This window comes from Lactuca virosa, chromosome 4, assembly GCF_052849685.1.
Source record: "Lactuca virosa cultivar CGN04683 chromosome 4, Lactuca_virosa_CGN04683_v6, whole genome shotgun sequence".
Lineage (NCBI taxonomy): Eukaryota > Viridiplantae > Streptophyta > Magnoliopsida > Asterales > Asteraceae > Lactuca > Lactuca virosa.
In genome coordinates this window covers 531,260,589-531,283,277 of record NC_136429.1, presented here as the reverse complement: position 1 = coordinate 531,283,277, position 22,689 = coordinate 531,260,589, and the positions used below count along the sequence as shown (strand labels likewise).

Genomic DNA, 22,689 nt, shown 5'->3' with positions numbered 1-22,689 from the left:
GTCAATTGTGGACTTTAGAGACCATAGAGGGGCAAAATGGTCTTTTCACCTTTGGAGACCTAGTAGAAGTGTTAGATTGGTGGTTATTGCAAATTGTTGATTGGAGATAATTATATTATGTAGGCGGAGTCTAGACTGTTCGTAGGGTACTAGAGCTACTTGCTTACTTACGAGGTGAGTTTTCGCACTATACTTACCTGAGTGGTAATACTGAGTGACCAGTGGGTCTTATTTGAGTTATCGACCGGAGGGTCCTATGTGCTTATATTGAGTTATGTGATATTATGCATTTTGTCTTTGTGATATATGCTATATTATTATGTGCTTTACTGAGTTAGGACCAGAGGGTCCAAACCGATTTGTGATACCGGAGGGTCTTCACTGAGATACAGGACTGGAGGGTCCACACCGAGCCGTGAGACCGGAGGGTCGTCACTGAGACACATGACCGGAGGGTCCACACCGAGCCGTGAGACCGGAGGGTCCTCACCGAGATGCATGAGACCGGAGGATCCATGCCGAGTTATAGCCATGATAGGCTTACTATTTGTGTATGTGGTATTTTAGGGAACTTGCTAAGCTTTGTGCTTACCATGTTATGTGATATGTGTTTCAGGTACTTCTCATGATCGCGGGAAGGTGTTGGCTTGATTGTACACAGGAGATGGAGTTTATGTTTTGAGCATCCTGGATTTTATCAAACAATTTATGAATTTGTGTTTTTGACCTTTTGACAATTAGGGTTTTGAGATATGATAATGAGAATTATGTGATTTTGAAAATAAAAAATTTGTTTGAAAATTTAGAGTGTTACAATAAAGTTGTAAAGGGCTCAAAGGAAACTGTTGATTTGCACATCACTGTTGATGGCGACCAACATGTTGTAGGAGCCCTTCGGTCTAACAGAGGCCCATAACAAACATTTGACTTGGTGTTTGACAGAAATATTAAAATCTCACACACCTTGGAAAATTCTAGTGCCTTTTTTTCTTGATACTATACTAAAAAGCTTATTTATGACCATATAGATATCCTTTTCTCAAACATATTGTTTTTCTGCGATCACCTTATCTAAAGATTTGGATTTTGAGGATGAAATGGGTAATGATGATGATGAGGAGGAGGTACAAACATTGCATACATGCATGAATGCTTCCGTTGAATTTTCATGTAGCATAATGACGTTGATGTCTTATTTTTCAGGATAATTATGATTCAGCTGATGATAAAGAAAATATTATAAGTATATTAGAATGCATGGAAGAGAGGAAAAGGCAGATGGAAGAGAAGCAAAGGCAGATAGAGAATCAGATTTAATGGTTGGTAAATTCCTAGGGAGGTGGAGTTGATTATTCTGATGAGAGGTAATTTATCGCCTGTTACTAGTATAACAATTTACTTTCAAATCACATTGCTATATTTTTGTTTTTCTATTAATGTATTTATGTAGTACAGAGGTTCAGTTTTTGCAACTAATGCATCCATATGATTTTAAGCATCTAATTTAAAATATTGGTTTAACTTTTTAAAGCTATATTGGGTTTTTACTACTAGGTGAAACCTTGAAAAAACAACCACAATCGAACAATTATTTAATTTTGGACAAAACATAAGATAGGTCTGAATGCATGGGGACTCTTGTATTTTACTCTATTTTGATTAAAACTACAAAATTGTGCCTTTAATTATTTTTACTGTTTAGTACAAAACTGAATTTTTTTTCAATTTATGTCAGAATATCAAGGTTTCCTAAAGATTTTCAACTATCAAACAAAACTATATCTATAAATGCAAGAAGTAGCATCCTACTTTATTTTCTTTCCATTACAACATTTCACTTGTGAAAACACTGAGAAGAATACAATGTTGTAACAGAAAGAAATGCAAAGTATGTTGCAATTTCCTGCATTCAAAATAATGTTATTATGTATGCTATGTGTAATTAGTTTGTTAGATAATATTCTAAATTTTAGCAACAATAAAGGTTATATTGGTAAAGACCTTTTCAAGTTTCAAATACATTTGTCTTGGTTCTGGACTACTCTGAAATATAAGGGTATATTGGTAATTAAAGAATGTACATAGCATTTTTATATCCTTTGTGATAGTTTTTTTATAATATATTATATTTATTCTTATTTTTTATTTTTTACCTATAATAATTTTAATTTTTGCTCCATGTTGTTGCATTTTTGGTCTCTGTTATTAATTAATAACCTTAATAGATATGTACTTTAAAAGTGCAATGCTATAATTGAATCCAACTTCTTTCCAAAAATCAAATTTTATCTTTTGCATACATTATGTAAGGTAATTGTGTGACAGTTATGCTATCTTTACATTTTAAACACTCATGCATTTTCTCTTCTACATGAAATCGAAACCAATGATGTGGATATTCTTTTTTCTCGTATCAAGAAATGCTGAAAATTTAACCAATATCCTTAACATGGTCTGTAAAGGCTGTTAGGGTATGTTTTTTTTAGGGGTATATGGAGTTGTAGGTTCATGTATGATTTCTAAAGGCTGGAAATAACTAGGATCATAATGTTCACCATCTCTATCAATGCAAAATCTTTTAATTAAGTCATTATGTTGCAACTGAAATTCAGTTTTATAATTTTTGAATTTATCTGGGGCTTCATTCTTAGAGTGAAGTATACACAACAAAAACAAGAATAATCATCAATAAATGTAACAATGTACAAAAACGAGAATAATCATCTATAAATGTAACAATGTGTTTCTTATTACCTAAGGACAGAGTTGCATGCAAATTACATTGATCACTATGTATTAATTCAAGCGTAAGAGAGTTCTTTTTTACATTTGGAAAAGGTTGTGTAGTGATCTTAATTAGCATACTGTAACATCTAGAAAATCCTGGGTAAAAATTTCATTTTTAGTATGCCCAAAACATTCATTAACCTTTAATCCAGTATCTAGAAGAGTTTCAAAATAAAACAATTATTAGAGTTAAAATCCCAAATTCACATATTGTGGAAAACACGGGTGTATGCGCTGCGATCAAGTCGGGCCCTTCCCTTTTGAACCGGAGATACCTGAAACCAAAAACCACAAACTGTAAGCACGAAGTTTAGTGAGTTCCCCAAATACCACATACCATGCATACAATAGCATATAGTAAACACATAGTGGGCCCCACCATGTCATCGGGCCCCGTCCGGCATCGGGCCCCGCCCGACATCGAGCTGAGCTCGGTAAAACGGGACTTGCCCAACATATAATAACATATATTAGATAAACACATACACATGCAATAATCACAGAGATACATAACATACAAATATCCATCAGTCCCCGCCCGACATCGAGCCTTAGCCCGTAAAACATATGAACACAAGCACATGCAAAAGTCACGAAGAAAGCTAGCATACTAACAACATAACATAAACATGGGCCGATATTGGTGCCTTCTACTCGCTAAACCCGGTAAGGAAACTCACCTCGAATGCAGAAGCTCACTGAAAGGATTCCCTAGCTGTTGCCCTGACGACGCCTCCGAATTATCAGATCAAAAATAACACCCAATTAGCAATTGGGTTCCAATCCATGACAACAACTTCATACCTAGGGTAAAAATATCATTTTACCCCTAACCTAGCCTTTTCCAAATCCATGACCCAAACTACAATCTGAAAGGCCCAAAGGCCCATTAATCAACCAATGGCCCAATTTTCCAAATTGGTCCCAAACCCCATACTTGGACTTGCCTTAAGGACCGACCATTCTTTCTAGCCAAACACTTTGTATCTCGATGTCCCATTAATAAATCTAGCCCAAAATACTAGAAACTACTAGATCCATCACAACCCACTAATGGCCAAATTTTCCAAATTGGGCCCAACCCCATATGGGCCTAATTATAAGCCCATAATTCCCTTAGTTACAAATCAGATTACCTCAAGTACCCCTTGGGACAACGTGATCAAAGACATAAATCGAAAGGTCAAATTCAACGGTCCAAGTTGACCCAACTCGTTGAGTTGTCATTCAAATCGCCGAGTTTCTCCATCAATCTGCACAGTTCGGGAAAAACCAAGTCAACTCGCTGAGTTGACGAACAAACTCGCCGAGTTCTCCCAAGAACCAACAACTTAATGCATTAAATTGCCTTCATCGAATCCAAGAGCTCCAAAGCTCAGATCTCAACCAAAATGAGATCAAGCTGCCTTCATCGAATCCCATCTCCCACCGAAGTCAATGATACAGGCCCTCAACATATCCTTGAGGGTCTGTATGGTCCGCTCACTCTAGCCGTCTGTTTGCAGATGATAAGCTGTACTGAAATGCATTCACGTACCCAGCTCCTCGTGGAATTTCTGCTAGAAACGGGAGGTGAACCGAACATCACGGTCTGAAAAGATAGAGATCGGAACCCCATGGCGAGCAACGATCTCACGGATATACACATCGGCCAGCTTCTCGGCCGATGAGCTCTCCCAAATGGGCAGAAAATGGACACTCTTGGTCAATCGATCCACGATGACCCCAACAATGTCGAAACCCCTTTCTGTCTTCGGAAACTTGGTGATAAAACTCATCGTGATCTGCAACCATTTCCACATGGGAACCTCCAGAGGCTGCAGCTTTCCATGTGGCCTTTGATGCTCGGCCTTGACCATCCTGCAAGTCAAGCACCTCTCGATATATCAGGAGATCTCTCTCTTCATGCATGGCCACCAGTAACTCAACCTCAGGCCCCGGTACATCTTGGTGGATCTAGGGTGAATAGAGAAACGAGACTTGTGAGCCTCCTCCAGTACAATCTGGCTGACCCCGCCAGTCACCGGAACCCACACTCGACCGCAACGGGTCAACAATCCATGACTATCTTGCACAAATCTGGTGATCTCGCCCCTGATACTCTCTATTTTCCAATTCTCCTGCCGTACACCCTCAGTCTGAGCTTCCCTGATCAAGCTCATTGGTAGAGAATCTATAGATATCCTCATACACGACGCCGGGAAAGAAGATCCAGTCGAGTTGCGACTCAGGGTGTCCGCCACCACGTTCGCTTTACCAGGATGGTAAAGGATATCGCAGTCATAATCCTTGACTACGTCTAGCCATCTGCGCTGCCTCATGTTCAGGTTCGGCTGATCCATGATATGTCTCAAACTCTTGTTGTCCGTGTAGATGGTACAGCGGACCCCATAGAGGTAATGCCTCCAGATATTGAGAGTGAACACCACCGCTCCCAACTCAAGATCATGCATGGGATATCTCGACTCATGTGGCTTCAGCTGTCGCGATGCATAGGCTATCACTCTTCCTCTCTGCATGAGGACCGCTCCCAATCCTGTGATGGATGCATCACAAAACACCACGAAATCCTCAACTCCCTCAGGGAGTGTCAAAACTGGCGCCTCGCAGAGTCACTGTCGTAGAGTCTCAAACGCCGCCTACTGCTCAGGGCCCTACCGAAAATCTACTCCGTTCCTAGTCAGATGAGTGAGGGGTACTGAAATCTTGGAGAAGTCCTAGATAAATCTCCGGTAGTACCCTGCTAAACCCAGAAAACTCCTGATATCCGAGGGAGATCTCAGGACCTCCCACCGCATCACCGCCTCGAATTTGGTCGGGTCGATCAAAATCCCATCCTGATTAACGAGATGTCCAAGGAACTGAACCTCTCGTAACCAAAACTCGCACATCGAGAACTTGGCATAAAGTCGTTCTCGCCTCAAAACTCCCAAAAGTTCACGGAGATGCTCCTCATGCTGCTCTCTGGTCTTGGAATACACTAAGATATAATCGATGAACACAATAACTGAGCGATCGAGCATCGTCCCACATACCCGATTCATCAGGTCCACAAATATTGTCGGCGCATTGGTGAGCCTAAATGGCATCACCACAAACTCGTAATGCCCGTAACGAGTCCGGAACGCTGTCTTCTCCACGTCCTCCTCCCTCACCCTGACCTGATGGTACCCAGACCTCAAGTCTATCTTTGAAAACCAAGATGCTCCCTATAACTGATCGAAGAGATCATCTATCTGTGGGAGGGGATAACGGTTCTTCACCGTCAACTTGCTCATCTCCCGGTAGTCAATGCACATCCGGTGTGAACCATCCTTCCTCCCAACGAAGAGAATCGGTACTCCCCACGGAGAACTGCTCGGACGAATGAACTGCTTGCCTAACAGCTCCTACAACTGAGATGAATGCTCCTGCATCTCTGGCGGTGCCAATCGGTACGACGCCTTGGCAATAAGGGCTGCACCTGGCACAAGGTCGATCCTGAACTCGACCTGCCTCTCTGGAGGCACTCCGAGTAACTCCTCCGGGAACACATCAGCAAACTCTCTGACGACTGGAACCTACAAAACCAAGACCTGATTCCTAACCCGCGTATCCACCACATACACCAAATAACCCGTACACCCGTGCTTTCATGTACTGCCGAGCCCTGACGGCTAAACAGAACCCTGAACCCAACCTGGTGCCCTCGCTGTAGATGGCCAGTTCTCCCCCACTTTAGGTTCGAACTACCACACGCTGACCCTCGCAGTCGATCATGGCACCGAAGCGACTCAGCCAGTCCATACCCACTATCACACAAATGTCCCCCATGGGAATCGAAATCAAGTCAATCGGGAAGGATACCCCGAAGATCTCTAGAATGCAACCTCGATGATCTGATGAAGCAGAAAATCTCGTGTTCGTTGGCGATGGAGACTCGCAACGGACACTCTAGCTCTCCTAAGGGCAAACCGAACTCCCTACTAAAAAATCATGAGACAAAAGACCGACTCGCCCACGAGTTAAACAATACCAGAGCAGGTAAGGAGTTCACTAAGAACGTACCTAACATACGTACAACATATATGAGCAAAATAGATAAAATTAACAAGATAAAAAATAGGAACATACCGGCCACCACATCTGGTGCTGTCCTGGCCTCCTCGGCTGTGAGCTGGAAGGCGCGTCCCTAAGCCCTCAGGGGGCTCTTCTCTACCCTGACTCACGTCAGTAATCCTCAGTGTGACCGGCGCTGGAGCCTGTGCTGGCATGGCAGCGAGCACTGGATAGTTGGTCTTCAAGTGACCAACCTGATTGCAGTGGTAACAAATCCTCATATCCTGAACTGGGGCTAACTGGCGGCAATCCCTCGCAAATTTCCCCTTCTTGCCGCACTTGTGGCACACACTACTGAATCGACAAGCCCCAAAATGACCCTTCCCGCACTTTCCACAAGTGCGGCCACGCTGGCCTCCAGGCCTAGAATCAGCGGTCTTGGACCGCTTCGGCGCAGGCTGTGACTGCGTCGGGGCCTGCCTCTGCTCTCTCAACTGCATCTCAATCTCAAGCTCATGTCGTCTAGCGGCCTCCTGTAACCTCAGTAATGTATCACAATGCTGGGTAGCAACAAACTGTCTGATGTCAGACTTGACAATGCTCGAATAACGTGTCATTTGAGTCTGCTCGGAAGCAAACTCCGGGCAAAACATCGCCCTCTCAGTAAATGTGACATCCCCAAATTCACAGCCAGAAAAGATCGATTTGTTTATGCTTTGTTTTATAAAATCATAGTAATCCTTTGATTAAAAGTGTTACGGAATTTGTTCCCAAAACAAAATATGATAAAATTTATCAAAGCATTTCTTAACGAAATGTACTTTCATTGAATAATAAAACCTCGGGATGTCATGTTCCGATACAGACCAAAAGCATAAACAGTACAATTCGACCTTCCACAGTTATTTACAACTACTGGTCTATTATCCAAAACCTCTCGTCAAGTCCACCAACTTATACTCTTGTGCCATTACCTGTAATACAAAGAAAACTGAGTGGGTCAGGCTTGGGAGCCTGGTGAGCATATAGGGTTTTCAACCTACAATGTTATATCATATATATACTATAACTCACAAACATATACAATTTCACCATATCCAAGCAACTCTTATCCCACCCCGTCGATCCTTACAACGAAACGATCCATACTCTCGTATCACAATTTACCTCTTTACCCAATCCATACTCACGGATCTAAAACTAACCTCTCTACCAAATCCATACTCACGGATCCAAAACTAACCTCTCTACCAAATGCATACTCACGGATCCAAAACTAACCTCTTTACCAAATCCATATTCCCGGATCTGGTATATCCGATCCATACTCCTGGATCTAAATTAACCTCTTGATCTGATCTATACTCCCGGATCAATAACTATACCTAAATCCTGATCTGATCCATACTCTCGGATCAATAACTGTGCCCAACCCATACTCCTGGAATAGTGACAATTAACTATACCTTAATCCGTAGCTACCAAAGTTCTTCTCTAACAGGTGCTAGGTCCATAACTATCGATGTTTACGCATACCATCTTTCATCTCTCATCTCATCGTTCATCTACCCATGTTCTACCCAACATATTTTTAGATACAAAATACATATACAGTTTAACTCATTTAAAAGCTATATAAAACATCTATTCCACACCCATCTCATATAAACAAACAATATATAACACATAGCACGTATTTCATAGCAAATACTTCGTATTTATGTGTTAGAAGAAAGTAACTACACACTCACTCATATTATATATCTAATACGCTCATCAATACTTGTATTATAATCGTGTATATGAAAGGGACTATGCACTCACTTGATCAGAAGATGATCGGACAGTACTACGGCTCTAAGAGTAGTATTCTTCGGTGAAATTGGAATATCTTCAAAGATCGGGCTTCTCGCAGGCAGAGTTTCGGCTCGGGAACTCTTTTCTTCTCGGGATCTTCGGGGGTTCGGGACTCGCTTCGGGTCTTGGGATGATACCAGGGCTTCGGGGGTGCTTCAAAAGGGCTAGATAGGGTATCGGGAGTAAGAGAGTGAAGGAATTAGCAACTATGGCCGGCTGCCATTCAACTTCTATTTATAGGGCTGAATTTCTGTGCTCATGTCATGAGATTCTAGTGCTCACGTCGTGAGCTCAGTAGGTCACTGCGTTCGTCATTCGTCCACTTGTTCTGGATGATGTCCAGTCTGTGCTCACGTCGTGAACACTGTGCTCACGTCGTGGGATCTGACATAGCCTTGATGTTTGTGTTCCGAACTTCAGAAATTCATATCTCTCGCATACGAGCTCTGTTTTCGACGTTCTTTATATGCACACGTAGGTGAGATTATGATCTACAACTCTCGTTTAGACTCCGTCGGCTAATTTTGACTTTAACTTTTATTATATTATTTTAGTAGGTCGGGACAGGAAAACTCCGTTATAAACTCATAACTTCTTCATCTGGCGTCCGTTTTCGACTGTCTTTTTACTGTTGGACTACTATCGACGAGATCTTTGATTTTCATTTAGATTGTTTTGTTTAGAAATCACTCGATCTCATAATCGAACTGTGGGCTTGATGTGTGTAAAATGCACTGGTTTTAATCCTACTTTTGAGTTATAAATTAAGCACACAAAGGCAGTGAACCTGTCTTTTAGTGGTATAGTTGGGTAAGTAGAGTGTCGAACTCAGGGAACGGTAAATTAAAACTAAAGACTAATTTTATCTAAATTAAATAGTAAATATGGGTTTTCTCTAGTTTTGCAAGACTAGAAACTTACTAATACTACTTAGGCTAAGAACTAGAAAAACAAAGATTTAACTGAATTTAATAATAAAAGGGACTTCTGTTTAGTTCAACTCAACTGATCCTATGGTTGATATTATGGTAATAGTGCAATGGATTAATTCTTCTATTGGCTACCGATTCAAGTGATTAGCCTTGCGTTTGCTACGATAATCCTTAGAAAACAAACTAACTCAAACAGTGATCAGTTGTCTAATTTAATTTAATTCACTAGATTATTTATTCAGGTTAATTTAGACTTGTAATAGCTAACTAAATTGGTCCTTTAGTTAACCTCTTGCTGATGGTCATCAAACAAGCTCACACGTGAATTTACCTAATTTTTCTTATTAATTCTAGTTTCACGTTCGTTAGTCCTAGACATATGATAAAGTGGTCACATAAACATATGGGGTTGATAATTAAAAGATGTTCATACTATTTAATTATCTTCCTATTAACAGAAAATTAGTTATCATTCACACACAAGGTTCTTTAACAAGCTAAAATTAACAAAATCACCAATATTTAATTAATCCTACCATTAATCAAACCATAATATCAATTTTGTATCCCCAAACAGAAGTTTAAGAGTTTTAGCTCATGATTGAGGTAATTAACAGCAATAAAACGAATTCTAATTGTCTAACCATAATTGAGAAACAATAGATTAAGTAGAATGATGAGAATGTGCCTCAAATCTTCTTCGGAATTGGATTCTAGGTTGTATCTTCGTTCTCTAGGGTTCTTCTGGCTCTTCAATCGCAGCTTGCTTCTCCCCAAAGGTTCCAGAAGTCCTTCCATCGGATTAAGACCCGCTATTTATAATTATCACAAAACAGGGGCTACTCGGCGAGTAGGTCGTGGACTCGCCGAGTACTAGTGTGAAATCCGTGTTCGGCAAGGAATCTTGACTTTTCTTTCGGGAACATTCTAATGAACTCGTCGAGTACATGCGTGGACTCGCCGAGTAAGTGTGTAGTTTTCCCTTTTTCTTCATTCTTTGGTCTCTAATTGCTTCTCCTTTTTCCTTTCTGCTTCCAAGCATGTCTTTTGGACTGAAAACACAATATAAGCATTATTAAGTACCTTTTGTCCATATTATGCATATAATTAGCCAAAAATGAATAGAAATATATGTTAAACATATGATTAATTATGCACATATCAAAATACCCCACACTTGACTTTTGCTTGCCCCCAAGCAAAACTGAATTTTAACACATTAGAATCACATAGGACAACTCAAGTCGAACCCAACCATTATGCCAAGACCGCAACGCGCACATTTGTGTCTAAAATTCCTAATAACCCCCCATACTCTAAATACTCACAATCCTCATAAACATTCGCCCACTCACCCCGAACTATGCTCATTTTATGCATCCCTCCGAATCCATCCTCAGAAAACCTCTTAACCTCAAGGTGTTTTTGGTTGAGTAACCCAAGCATACATAATCTAGATAATTACAATTTATGATACCACATTGGAGCTCTTTGGAATTCTTCATTTCTTTGGCATTTGATCTTTGATCTCTTTGAATTCACCACTTTGTTGTTTGGTTTTTGGTATCTTCAACTTTTTGAATTTCTTGGAATTTTTGATCTTCTAATTTCATATTTGACTTTGATGCTCCAAAAATTCTTACAACTTTTCTTTTGTAATTCTCTCTTTTTTTTTCATGTAACTCACTTTTTTCTTCACTCAATACCTACATGCTTAAGCAGGGGCACTCAACTTCAACCTTTATTGATTAATGATAACAATTTTCCTGGATACATTTCAAGTACACGATGCTAAACATATTGCATCCTTCGGGCTAAGCGAGGTTGTGTTTTTGTCCCATGATTTCACTAGAATAAGGGGGCCACAAATGCACTATAACGTATATAGGCTCAACTAAACATTTGGGTCTTCATACAATCATCCACACAATTCTAACATGGAATCCTAATTACTTTTTACCAAAATTTTCTAAATTAAATCCTAAGTAACATTTTTGGTATGCAATAGTGCAAAAAAAAAATTTGAAAAAAATAGACCTAAATTATGATATTAGGATTGTAAATTTGCTAAGGTTCAACCAACCCCCTACCCCACACTTATTTCATGCAATGCCCCCATTGCATGCTATGCATGATAAAGAAAAAAAAACTAAAGTATAGAGGGAATTGGAACAAACTCCCCTGGAATAGCAGTGGCGAGGCTGATCATCTTCAATTTAGCTCCATCTTTGAATGACTTTAAACATGGGAACAGCTCATTCATGTCTTGGGTGTCATGTCGCGTGTGGTAGACTTGCAAATGACTCAAATATGTAGGATACAGCTCCTAGAAACCTTCAGCAATGATTCTCTATGAAAGAGTTGGATAAAATTGCAACGAACGTGCCCAAAACAACTCTGGAATCCGAAAAATGATGATGGACTCGGCAAGTAAGTCGTGTACTCGGCGAGTATGTTGCTAACTTGCAGAGGAGTCGTGTAATTGTCCATGTACTCGCCGAGTAGGATATGTGCACTCGGCGAGTAGGCGCTGAGTTTTCCTTTCGACTGAAGTGCTGAATTGGCGTAATTCAGTAACTCTTTTTCTAATTACTTCAGTAATAAAGCACTCTACACTCCCAACTCTAACGGACTCGAACTTAATGGAAAAGACTTCGCACTCTCAATTGAACATTCCTTACTTGAACCTTGACCCATAAGACTTCTAAATGTATCCTAACCTTCCAATCCTGAAAAAAATGCAGACAAGAGTGAAAGCAACCAAAAGTCCTAACAAGAAATAAAATCATCCAAGTTTAACAAGTTGTCCAAATCAAACATCACGAAAATAAATTAAAAACACAAAAGAAACATTCTTCATTCTTCATCATCCATGTCGGCTCCTCCAGCTCCACTTCCTCCTCCTTCATTGCCTTTCCTCATCCTTTCTTCCCAACTCATGATGTGGGGGTAGCCGGGTCCAGGTCTCGGTGCGATGTTCATTTGTTGGAAGAGATAGCCAAATGATTGATTGTTATAGTTAACTCCTCTTCCAATATCATCCAAGTAGCGCCGGTACTCAAGTTGATTCCATCCATCGTTCTCTTCTTCCACCGGAATAACCGGTGGGTCTTCCCGTACCCGCTCGCTTTTTTGCCTCACTCGCCTTCCCGGCTCCTCGGGGATAGCTGGCTCATCCGCATGAGGAATAAAAAAAGAATCACCAAACTTTTCCACAATCCTTGCCCTCCTATATAATGCGGTGTTGAACGGAGGGGGATAAATGACCGTCAGCGCCCTTGACTCTTGCACATCTAATACCCCAAATGACCTTGCAAGCCTCGTCACAAACATCCCTCCATTAATCTTGGAGTTCATCTTCTCCTTAACAACCCCTTCAGCAAGATACTTGGCTACGCGATAGGGGAGATTGCAGAAAACATCGGGAGTAATAATACTCCAAAGATAAAAGATGTCAAGGGTCGGGACCTTGTCCCAGTCCTTTCGCATATTAATCGTGCTGGCAATGAACCGATGAATGAGACGGTGGATCGGTGAACGTATGTGACCCTCCTGTGCGGTAGATGGGATGTATACCCGGTTAGCAATAGTATTCCACCAGGTAGAAGCAACCACTCCCTCGGGGAGATCTTTGTGGCAATTCTCTAAAAAACTTCAAAATCTTCATTCAACATAGTGATTTGCTCATAGATTCCAAGCCTCCATGAAAATTCAGCCATGCTGCATTGTCGCAGCTCCCCACCAAGAGAAAAGGAAACTACATTGGGATTGTAGTACTCACTACCACCTCGGAATGAGATGGTAGCAAAAAACTCCCAACATAATTCAGCGTAGACCGGTTCTTGAATTTTGAAAAGCTGTAACCAACCATCACATATGATGGTTGAATCCCCCAAATTACATTCTTTCACCAAATATGGTGTTAGCTCTTCTTCTAAACCAACTTTCCCCATCCAATCCCAATCCACTGCATTGGGTAAATGAATCTCTTTCTGTTTTAAAGCCTCTAACTTGTTTTTGGCACGGGCTTGAGACGATTTGAATGTGATTTGGCGGAACAAGAGCCACGGGATGTCCCCTTGGCTTCCCCCTCTTGAAGACTGACCTCGTCTGGACATGGTACCTGCATGACAACATTAAGAAAGCACAAACAAACAACACCTAGTAATTAAAATTGAATAAAACAGATCTGTATAGCCTCCTACTCGCCGAGTTCATGTCCTACTCGACGAGTAGGATGAACATCGGGACCAGAATCTATCGAACACATATGGGTCACTTAAAACACCCAATTTTGCACAGGGGTTTGCTGTACTAAGTCCATTAACCACTAAACCAAAAGAAAATTCTCCTAACAACTCCTAATTCATGGTAAAATTAAAACCCTAGAATTTGAGGAAACCCCCAAATCCGAATTTAGACTAAATAGGGGCAAATCAGTGATAAAGCTTGAACCTTTGATGAGTTTTTAAGTGTAAAGATCATACCTTTTCCCTTGAAAGTCGAGGATTAAGCCAAAAATCAAAGAAATCGCTTGAAGGAGGCTGTGCACGGCGAGTGTGTGGGTAAAATGGGTAAAAACCCTTATTTCTCAGATTTTTATACCGTCTGTGTAAGTTGGCTACTCGCCGAGTAGAAACGATCTACTCGCCGAGTACAAATGCTTTTACGCGGTTTTTTGGTTATTTAGACAAGCACTCGCCGAGTACTCGTACCTACTCGGCGAGTAAAGCTTGCAGTTTGACAAAAATTGAATTTAATTTTTTAACCCACCACCCCACACTCTAGGCATTGCTTGCCCTCAAGCAATCATTTAGAACATATTTCCAGAAGAAGATGAATGAAAAAGATCCTAAGGAATTAAAAAGAAAGTAAAGGAAAAAGAAATGCAAACTCTAAACTCGGGTTGCCTCCCGGAAGCGCTTCTTTTTAAGGAGTCATTAGCTGGACTCCTCCCATTCTACGTGGCTGCAATCCCTTCCAGCAACATCAACTCTTCCATGCCTTCATTCCTTGGAACTCCTTCTTCATACTTTTTGACTCTATGTCCATTGACCTTGAACGAGGTGCCATCTTTTGACAATAGCTCTATAGCACCATGTGGAAACACCTTCTTTACCAGAAAAGGACCATCCCATCTTGACTTGAGTTTGCCCGAGAAGAGTTTTAACCTTGAATTAAAGAGCAACACCTTTTGCCCTTCATGAAATTCTTTATTTTCCTTGATCCTCCTGTCATGCCAATTCTTAGTTTTCTCTTTATAGATCAAAGAACTAGTGTATGCATCATTTCTAAGTTCCTCAAGAGCATTCATTTGCATTAACCGGTTGTTCTTGAGCTCCTCCATGTTGAAGTTGCACATCTTTAAAGCCCAAAAAGCTTTATGCTCTATCTCCACCGGTAAATGACATTGCTTTCCATAAACTAACCTATATGGTGTAGTACCAATAGGGGTTTTGAAAGCTGTACGGAAGGCCCAAAGTGCATCGTCTAGCTTATCCGACCATTCTTTTCGATTGCTCCCCACCGATTTCTCCAAGATTCTCTCTAAAGCTCGATTTATCACTTCGGTTTGTCCACTAGTTTGTGGATGGTAGGATGTTGAAAATTTATGGGTTACCCCATATTTACTTAGCACCTTCTCTAGTTGATCATTGGAAAAATGAGTGCCTCGGACACTTATGAGAGCTTTCGGGACCCCAAATCTTGAAAATAACTTCTTTAAAAACCTCACCACTACCCGACCGTCATTAGTTGGCAAGGCTTGTGCCTCCGCCCACTTGGATACATAATCCACCGCCACCAATATGTATTTGTTGCCTTTGGATATGGGAAATGGTCCCATGAAATCGATCCCCCACACATCAAATACTTCGCACACTTGGATACTATGTTGTGGCATTTCATTTCGAGATGAAATGTTTCCCGCTCTTTGACATGCATCACATTCTTTGACAAATTGGGTTGCATCTTTAAAAATCGTGGGCCAGTAAAACCCAATGTCAAAGATCTTCTTAGCAGTGTAATGTGCTCCATGATGTCCACCCGTGGGCCCGCTATGACATTGCTCCAATATTTTCCAGCTTTCATTCCCGAACACGCATCTTCGTATGATTCCATCCGCGCAGCTTCGAAAAAGATATGGTTCATCCCAAAAGTAATACTTTATCTCAGAAAAGAATTTCTTCTTTTGTTGACTTGTGATATCTTTTGGGATGTAATTGCTAGCTAAGTAATTAGCTATATTTGCAAACCATGGTTCTTCTCCCACAGTCACCATAATATACTCGTCCGGAAAATCATCTCCAACTCTATCTTCTTGCAATCGCGGGTTTTCAAGCCTTGACAAGTGGTCAGCTGCTACATTCTCCATTCCCTTTTTGTCGCGTATCTCTATGTCAAACTCTTGAAGAAGTAGAACCCATCATATCAATCTTGGCTTGGCATCCTGTTTGGCAAACAAATACTTGATAGCAGAGTGGTCAGTAAAAACAGTTGTTTTAGATAAAACTAAATAAGGGCGGAATTTATCAAAAGCGTACACCACAGCTAATAATTCCTTTTCCGTGGTGGTGTAGTTTTCTTGGGTTGGATTTAAAGTCTTGCTAGCATAATATATGGGTCGGAAGTGCTTATCAACCCTTTGACCAAGGACAGCTCCTAATGCAAAATCACTAGCATCACACATTATTTCAAATGGTAAATTCCAATTTGGTGCAACAATGATCGGGGCATTAGTCAATTTTTCCTTTAAAAATTCAAATGCCTCTAAACACTCTTTAGTAAAATTAAATGGTGCATCTTTTAGGAGTAATTGTGTTAGAGGTCGAGTTATTTTAGAAAAATCTTTGATAAAACGCCGGTAAAAACCCGCGTGTCCTAGAAAACTTCTAATACCCTTCACATTAGTTGGTGGATGTAATTTGGCAATGGTGTCAATCTTTGCCCGATCCACTTCAATTCCCGATTTGGAAACCTTGTGGCCCAAAACTATACCCTCCTTAACCATAAAGTGACATTTTTCCCAATTAAGGACTAAGTCGGTCTTTTCACACCTAGCAAGCATTAGGTCAAGATTTGTGAGACAATCATGGAAGGAAGATCCAAAAACAGAAAAATCGTCCATAAAGACTTCCATGAATTTTTCCACCATGTCGTGGAATATGGCTGTCATGCACCTTTGAAATGTCACAGGTGCATTGCATAGCCCAAAGGGCATGCGTCGATAAGCAAAAGTCCCACTTTGGCAAGTGAATGTGGTCTTTTCTTGGTCCAATGGGTCTATGGGTATTTGGAAATAACCTGAAAATCCGTCTAGGAAGCAATAATAACTATGGCCAGATAATCTTTCTAACATTTGATCAATAAAGGGTAAGGGAAAATGGTCTTTACGAGTGGCATCGTTTAGTTTTCGATAATCAATGCACACTCTCCAACCGGTTACCGTTCGTGTCGGAATAAGCTCATTCTTTTCGTTGGTTATGACCGTCATCCCTCCTTTCTTGGGCACCACTTGAACCGGACTCACCCACGGGCTGTCGGAAATGGAATATATAATCCCCGCATCTAAAAGCTTGACCACTTCTTTCTTGACCACCTCTTGCATATTTGGGTTTAGTCTTCTTTGGTGCTGCACAACCGGCTTTGCTCCTTCTTCCAGGTTAATCTTGTGTGAACAATAAGAGGGACTTATTCCCTTGATGTCGGTAATGCTCCATGCTATGGCCCATTTTCGCTTCTTCAAAACTTGCACTAGTTCTTCCTTTTCAGAGTTGGAAAGGTCAGAGGCTATAATGACTGGCTTTTGATGGCCATCTTCAAGGAAGGCATACTCCAAATGTTCTGGTAACTTTTTGAGCTCAGTTTTTGGGTTCTGTTTGTTGTACTCGCCGAGTGTAGGTAAGGGACTCGGCGAGTTGGTAGCTGACTTTACGAATTCTGTTTTTTTTCGCTTGGACTCGGCGAGTAGATCGGCCCTACTCGGCGAGTTGAAGTGTCAGATTGCCTCATCAATTCTTCAAACTCAGCTTCTTCCAGCAGCCTCTCGATGTCCATTAAGTATTTTTCTGCATCAAATTCTTCATCAAAAATGGTGAACTTGCTGGAATCTTCACTTATGCATTCCTCCAATAATTCATCAAGCATGTCAATTGAGAATGTCGTGTCGTCACTATTCCGTGCATACTTCATAGCTTGATCAACCCCAAATGTGACTGAATCTTCTCCTACCCGCAAAGTGAGCTTCGAGTCCCTCATGTCTACTATAGCACTTGCCGTGTTGAGGAAGGGTCTTCCAAGGATGATTGGGACTTAAGGATCCGCCTCTATGTCTAGAATTATGAAATCAGCGGGAAATACAAACTTGTCCACTTTGACCACTAAGTCTTCACATATTCCTCTTGGGAAAGTGATTGTCTTGTTAGCTAAATGAATCGCCATATGAATTGGTCTTGGTTCCGGGAGATCCAGCTTCTTGAAGAATGAATAAGGCATTAAATTCACACTTGCTCCTGAATCAGCCAAGGCATGAGTGGTAGCTAAATTGCCAAATTGGCAAGGTAAAGTTAAGCTCCCCGGGTCACCCTTCTTCTTTGGTAGTTTGTTGAGCATGGCGGCTGAGCAATTCTCATTGAGGATTACCTTCTTCACTTCCTCCATCTTCCTTCTATTAGTGAGAAGTTCCTTAAGGAACTTTGCATATTTGGGCATTTGTGCGACAGCTTCGATGAAGGGTATGTTGATTTGAAGAGCCTTTATATGATCTAGAAACTTCTGGTACTCCTCTTCCTGCTTCACTTTCTTAGCTCGGGTTGGGTATGGCAATGGCGGCTGGTAAAACTTTTCAGGGGTCTGATTGTTCGGATTTGGCAGTGGACTCACCGAGTCCATATTCTGTACTCGGCGAGTAGAGCTGTCAGATTGAAGATTTTGATTTTCTGCTTCCTCCTTCTATGATTCTTTGGGTGCTTCATTCTGAATAGGGGCCAGAGGAGTGATTATTTTCCCACTTCTTGTTGTGACTATGTTTATGTGCGCGCCTCGTGGGTTGTTTTCGGTTTTGCTAGGAAGTTTGCCCAGTGATCTTTGGTTTATTTGTTGAGCAAGTTGCCCTAGCTGCGTTTCTATGTTGTGGATAGATGCTTGCTGGTTTCTAAGCATGGTCCTTGTTTCTTGAATTGCAACATCATGATCACTATGTCTCTTTTCTGAAGCAGCTACAAATTTGGTAAGCATTTCTTCCAAACTTGGTTTTCTTTCTTGTGATGGCTCCTCCTTTTGGTAAAAACCCCTTCCCTTTTGCTTGAACTTCTCCTCCTTAGCCTTCTTGTACTCGTCATAAGGGAGCCACTCTTTCTTTGGTCTACGCCAATCTTCATCATATCGGTCCCCACTTGAGTAACAAACTTGCACCTTTTTGTTGCCATTCTCATCCAAATCGCAGTCTCTAGTAAGGTGAGGCCCATTGTAATTTTCGCAACCCACCCGAATAGCATGTATCGTTTGGTCCATTTTATCCATCCTCCTATCCATGGTTTTTAGCATAGCCATAACTGCTGACAAGTTTTCTGAAGCTGCATAGGCGGCCCCCCTCGTCACATCATTTCTTGGATTGTGGTATTCTCTAGAATGCTTAGAGAATTCTTCAATTAGTTGCTTTATCACTGGAGGTGCCTTCTTCGTGAGTGGACCTTGCGAGTCAAGTAATTGCCTAGTGGTAACATTTACTCCATCATAGAAGATGGAGACTTCTTGTTGACTATTGAGGTCATGATGTGGGCAATTCCTTAGCAGGCTCTTGTACCTCTCCCACGCTTCATATAGTGATTCTCCAGCTTGTTGTTCAAAGTTATCTATGGCTTTCTTTAGCTTGGATATCTTGGATGGCGGGCAGAATTGATCAATGAACTCTTCTTTCATTTGGGCCCATGTAGTGATAGATCCTGGGGGCAATGACTTGAGCCAATCCTTGGCAGCACCCTTCAAAGTAACCGGAAGCATGCGAAGTAGCTGAGTTTCCCGAGGCACATTTGGAACATTGAAATAATCAGCTACATCATTGACTTCGTCCAAGTGTTTGTAAGCGTCTTCGTGGTCTTTGCCTGTGAAGGGATCTCCTTAAGTAGAGCCAGGATGTGACCCTTGAGCTCAAAAGTAGCAGTAGCGGGGATTGCGGGTTGCACAAGTCCCGGTCCGGTATCATCGCATATCCTTTTCTTCCATTCCCCCATGGGGACTTCATCAATGTTAGCCATGAGAATAGCTAATTCATCGTCGGAATCGGAAACGTGACCGAATGTAGGGTCTTCTTCTTCCTCGGTCTCGTACTCGGCGTCTTCTTTAGTTGGGTCTTCGATTGTCAAAGAGGCGCTAGATGCTCCTGATTTGCTGCTCTTCTTCTTGCTGAAAACGGACTTTAGGTTCTTTAGTGGCGAATTCCTTGAAGAAGCGGATTCTCCAACGGATTTTCCTTTGTTCTTCCTTAGGGCGGATTCCGGGTCGTCTAGAGGAGGGATCAAAGGTGTATCAGATCCTCGGGTCATGAAACAACTGCAAATAAAACAAGAAAAATGCATAAAAAGAACAAAAATAAAATAAAAGCTAAAACTGTGAACAGTGATGGACTCGCCGAGTTTCGTCGAGTGCACTCGGCGAGTTCAAGGTAAAAACAGAAAAATTTTCTACTTAATTTATTAAAACAGGGATTGATCAAAACCTATACTAACTACTAAATTACCTCATAATTAACTTTGTGTAAGATAAATCCCACACAAAGGATCGATAAAAATAGAAATTAGTGCTAATTTAGAACCGTTCCCCGGCAACGGCGCCAAAAACTTGATGTGTGTAAAATGCACTGGTTTTAATCCTACTTTTGAGTTATAAATTAAGCACACAAAGGCAGTGAACCTGTCTTTTAGTGGTATAGTTGGGTAAGTAGAGTGTCGAACTCAGGGAACGGTAAATTAAAACTAAAGACTGATTTTATCTAAATTAAATAGTAAATATGGGTTTTCTCTAGTTTGGCAAGACTAGAAACTTACTAATACTACTTAGGCTAAGAACTAGAAAAACAAAGATTTAACTGAATTTAATAATAAAAGGGACTTCTGTTTAGTTCAACTCAATTGATCCTATGGTTGATATTATGGTAATAGTGCAATGGATTAATTCTTCTATTGGCTACCGATTCAAGTGATTAGCCTTGCGTTTGCTACGATAATCCTTAGAAAACAAACTAACTCAAACAGTGATCAGTTGTCTAATTTAATTTAATTCACTAGATTATTTATTCGGGTTAATTTAGACTTGTAATAGCTAACTAAATTGGTCCTTTAGTTAACCTCTTGTTGATGGTCATCAAACAAGCTCACACATGAATTTACCTAATTTTTCTTATTAATTCTAGTTTCACGTTCGTTAGTCCTAGACATATGATAAAGTGGTCACATAAACATATGGGGTTGATAATTAAAAGATGTTCATACTATTTAATTATCTTCCTATTAACAGAAAATTAGTTATCATTCACACACAAGGTTCTTTAACAAGCTAAAATTAACAAAATCACCAATATTTAATTAATCCTACCATTAATCAAACCATAATATCAATTTTGTATCCCCAAACAGAAGTTTAAGAGTTTTAGCTCATGATTGAGGTAATTAACAGCAATAAAACGAATTCTAATTGTCTAACCATAATTGAGAAACAATAGATTAAGTAGAATGACGAGAATGTGCCTCAAATCTTCTTCGGAATTGGATTCTAGGTTGTATCTTCGTTCTCTAGGGTTCTTCTGGCTCTTCAATCGCAGCTTGCTTCTCACCAAAGGTTCCAGAAGTCCTTCCATCGGATTAAGACCCGCTATTTATAATTATCACAAAACAGGGGCTACTCGGCGAGTAGGTCGTGGACTCGCCGAGTACTAATGTGAAATCCGTGTTCGGCAAGGAATCTTGACTTTTCTTTCGGGAACATTCTAATGAACTCGTCGAGTACATGCGTGGACTCGCCGAGTAAGTGTGTAGTTTTCCCTTTTTCTTCATTCTTTGGTCTCTAATTGCTTCTCCTTTTTCCTTTCTGCTTCCAAGCATGTCTTTTGGACAGAAAACACAATATAAGCATTATTAAGTACCTTTTGTCCATATTATGCATATAATTAGCCAAAAATGAATAGAAATATATGTTAAACATATGATTAATTATGCACATATCAGGGCTGCATACCGTTAAGTCGAAACTTAGAAAAATCATAACTTCTTCATACGAAGTCAGATTTAGACGTTCTTCTTATGCACGCTCTCGGTTTAACTTATTCTACGACTTTCGTTTAGATCGCTAAGACTAAATATCGCTCCATCGTAAATTCACTATTTACATCGTGTTGTGTCGTGCCAGTTCTGTTGCGAAACTTCGACAGGTCATAACTTCTTCGTTATAACTCGGATTTCGGCACTCTTTATATTTTCGGAACCTTGCCACGACCACTACAACTTAGTTAAGATTATTCATTCTAAATAATCTTTTATCAAAAAAGTCACGTTTGATGCTTATCGTCTCTAAATTAACTAGCCCTGATCTACGGGGCGTTACAATTATCTCCCCCTTATGATGATTACGTCCCGGAATCATCAACGAAATAAGGCTTGTATAATGATTCCATACGTTATCCCTCCATCCTAAGTAATCACTGTGATGCTCAATATTGCACCTGCTCTTCGTACTATGTTGGACTTTCAATCGTAACCTTCGAGTAACAAAATAATTCCTTATTGAGGACTCCTTCTTCTTCTTAGGATAAGTACTTTCCCTTATCTATTGTAACAGACCGATAGGTCATGTTCTAATGACCTCTCATCGTATGATGCAACGCTTAGACTCAAGTCTCTTAGAGTCAAATTCCAGAATGGAATATACATTCCTTCATATTTTAATGTGATATAGTCACATTTTAACATGTAACATCTCTAGCTACTAACTTCTTTAACAACGAGCACGATGCTATTGGTCGCATTGATTTCAATTTTCTGACTTAAGTCAGATGCTACCTCGAACTTGGTTCTCCGAACCACGT

The 22,689-nt window shown here is 40.6% G+C and overlaps 1 protein-coding gene and 1 non-coding gene across 2 annotated transcripts; one reads left to right on the top strand and one right to left on the bottom strand.

Annotated features, from left to right (window-relative positions):
- Positions 1 to 17,924: 17,924 nt before the first annotated feature.
- Positions 17,925 to 18,272, bottom strand: LOC145107178 (uncharacterized). Its single transcript, XM_079044030.1, has one exon. It carries the CDS (start codon positions 18,270 to 18,272, stop codon positions 17,925 to 17,927), a length of 348 nt encoding a protein of 115 aa, XP_078900156.1.
- A 1,105-nt stretch (positions 18,273 to 19,377) lies between these two features.
- Positions 19,378 to 19,484, top strand: LOC145110370 (small nucleolar RNA R71). The gene has a single exon (XR_013709751.1). It is a non-coding gene; the product is annotated as a small nucleolar RNA R71 (small nucleolar RNA).
- Positions 19,485 to 22,689: the final 3,205 nt, after the last annotated feature.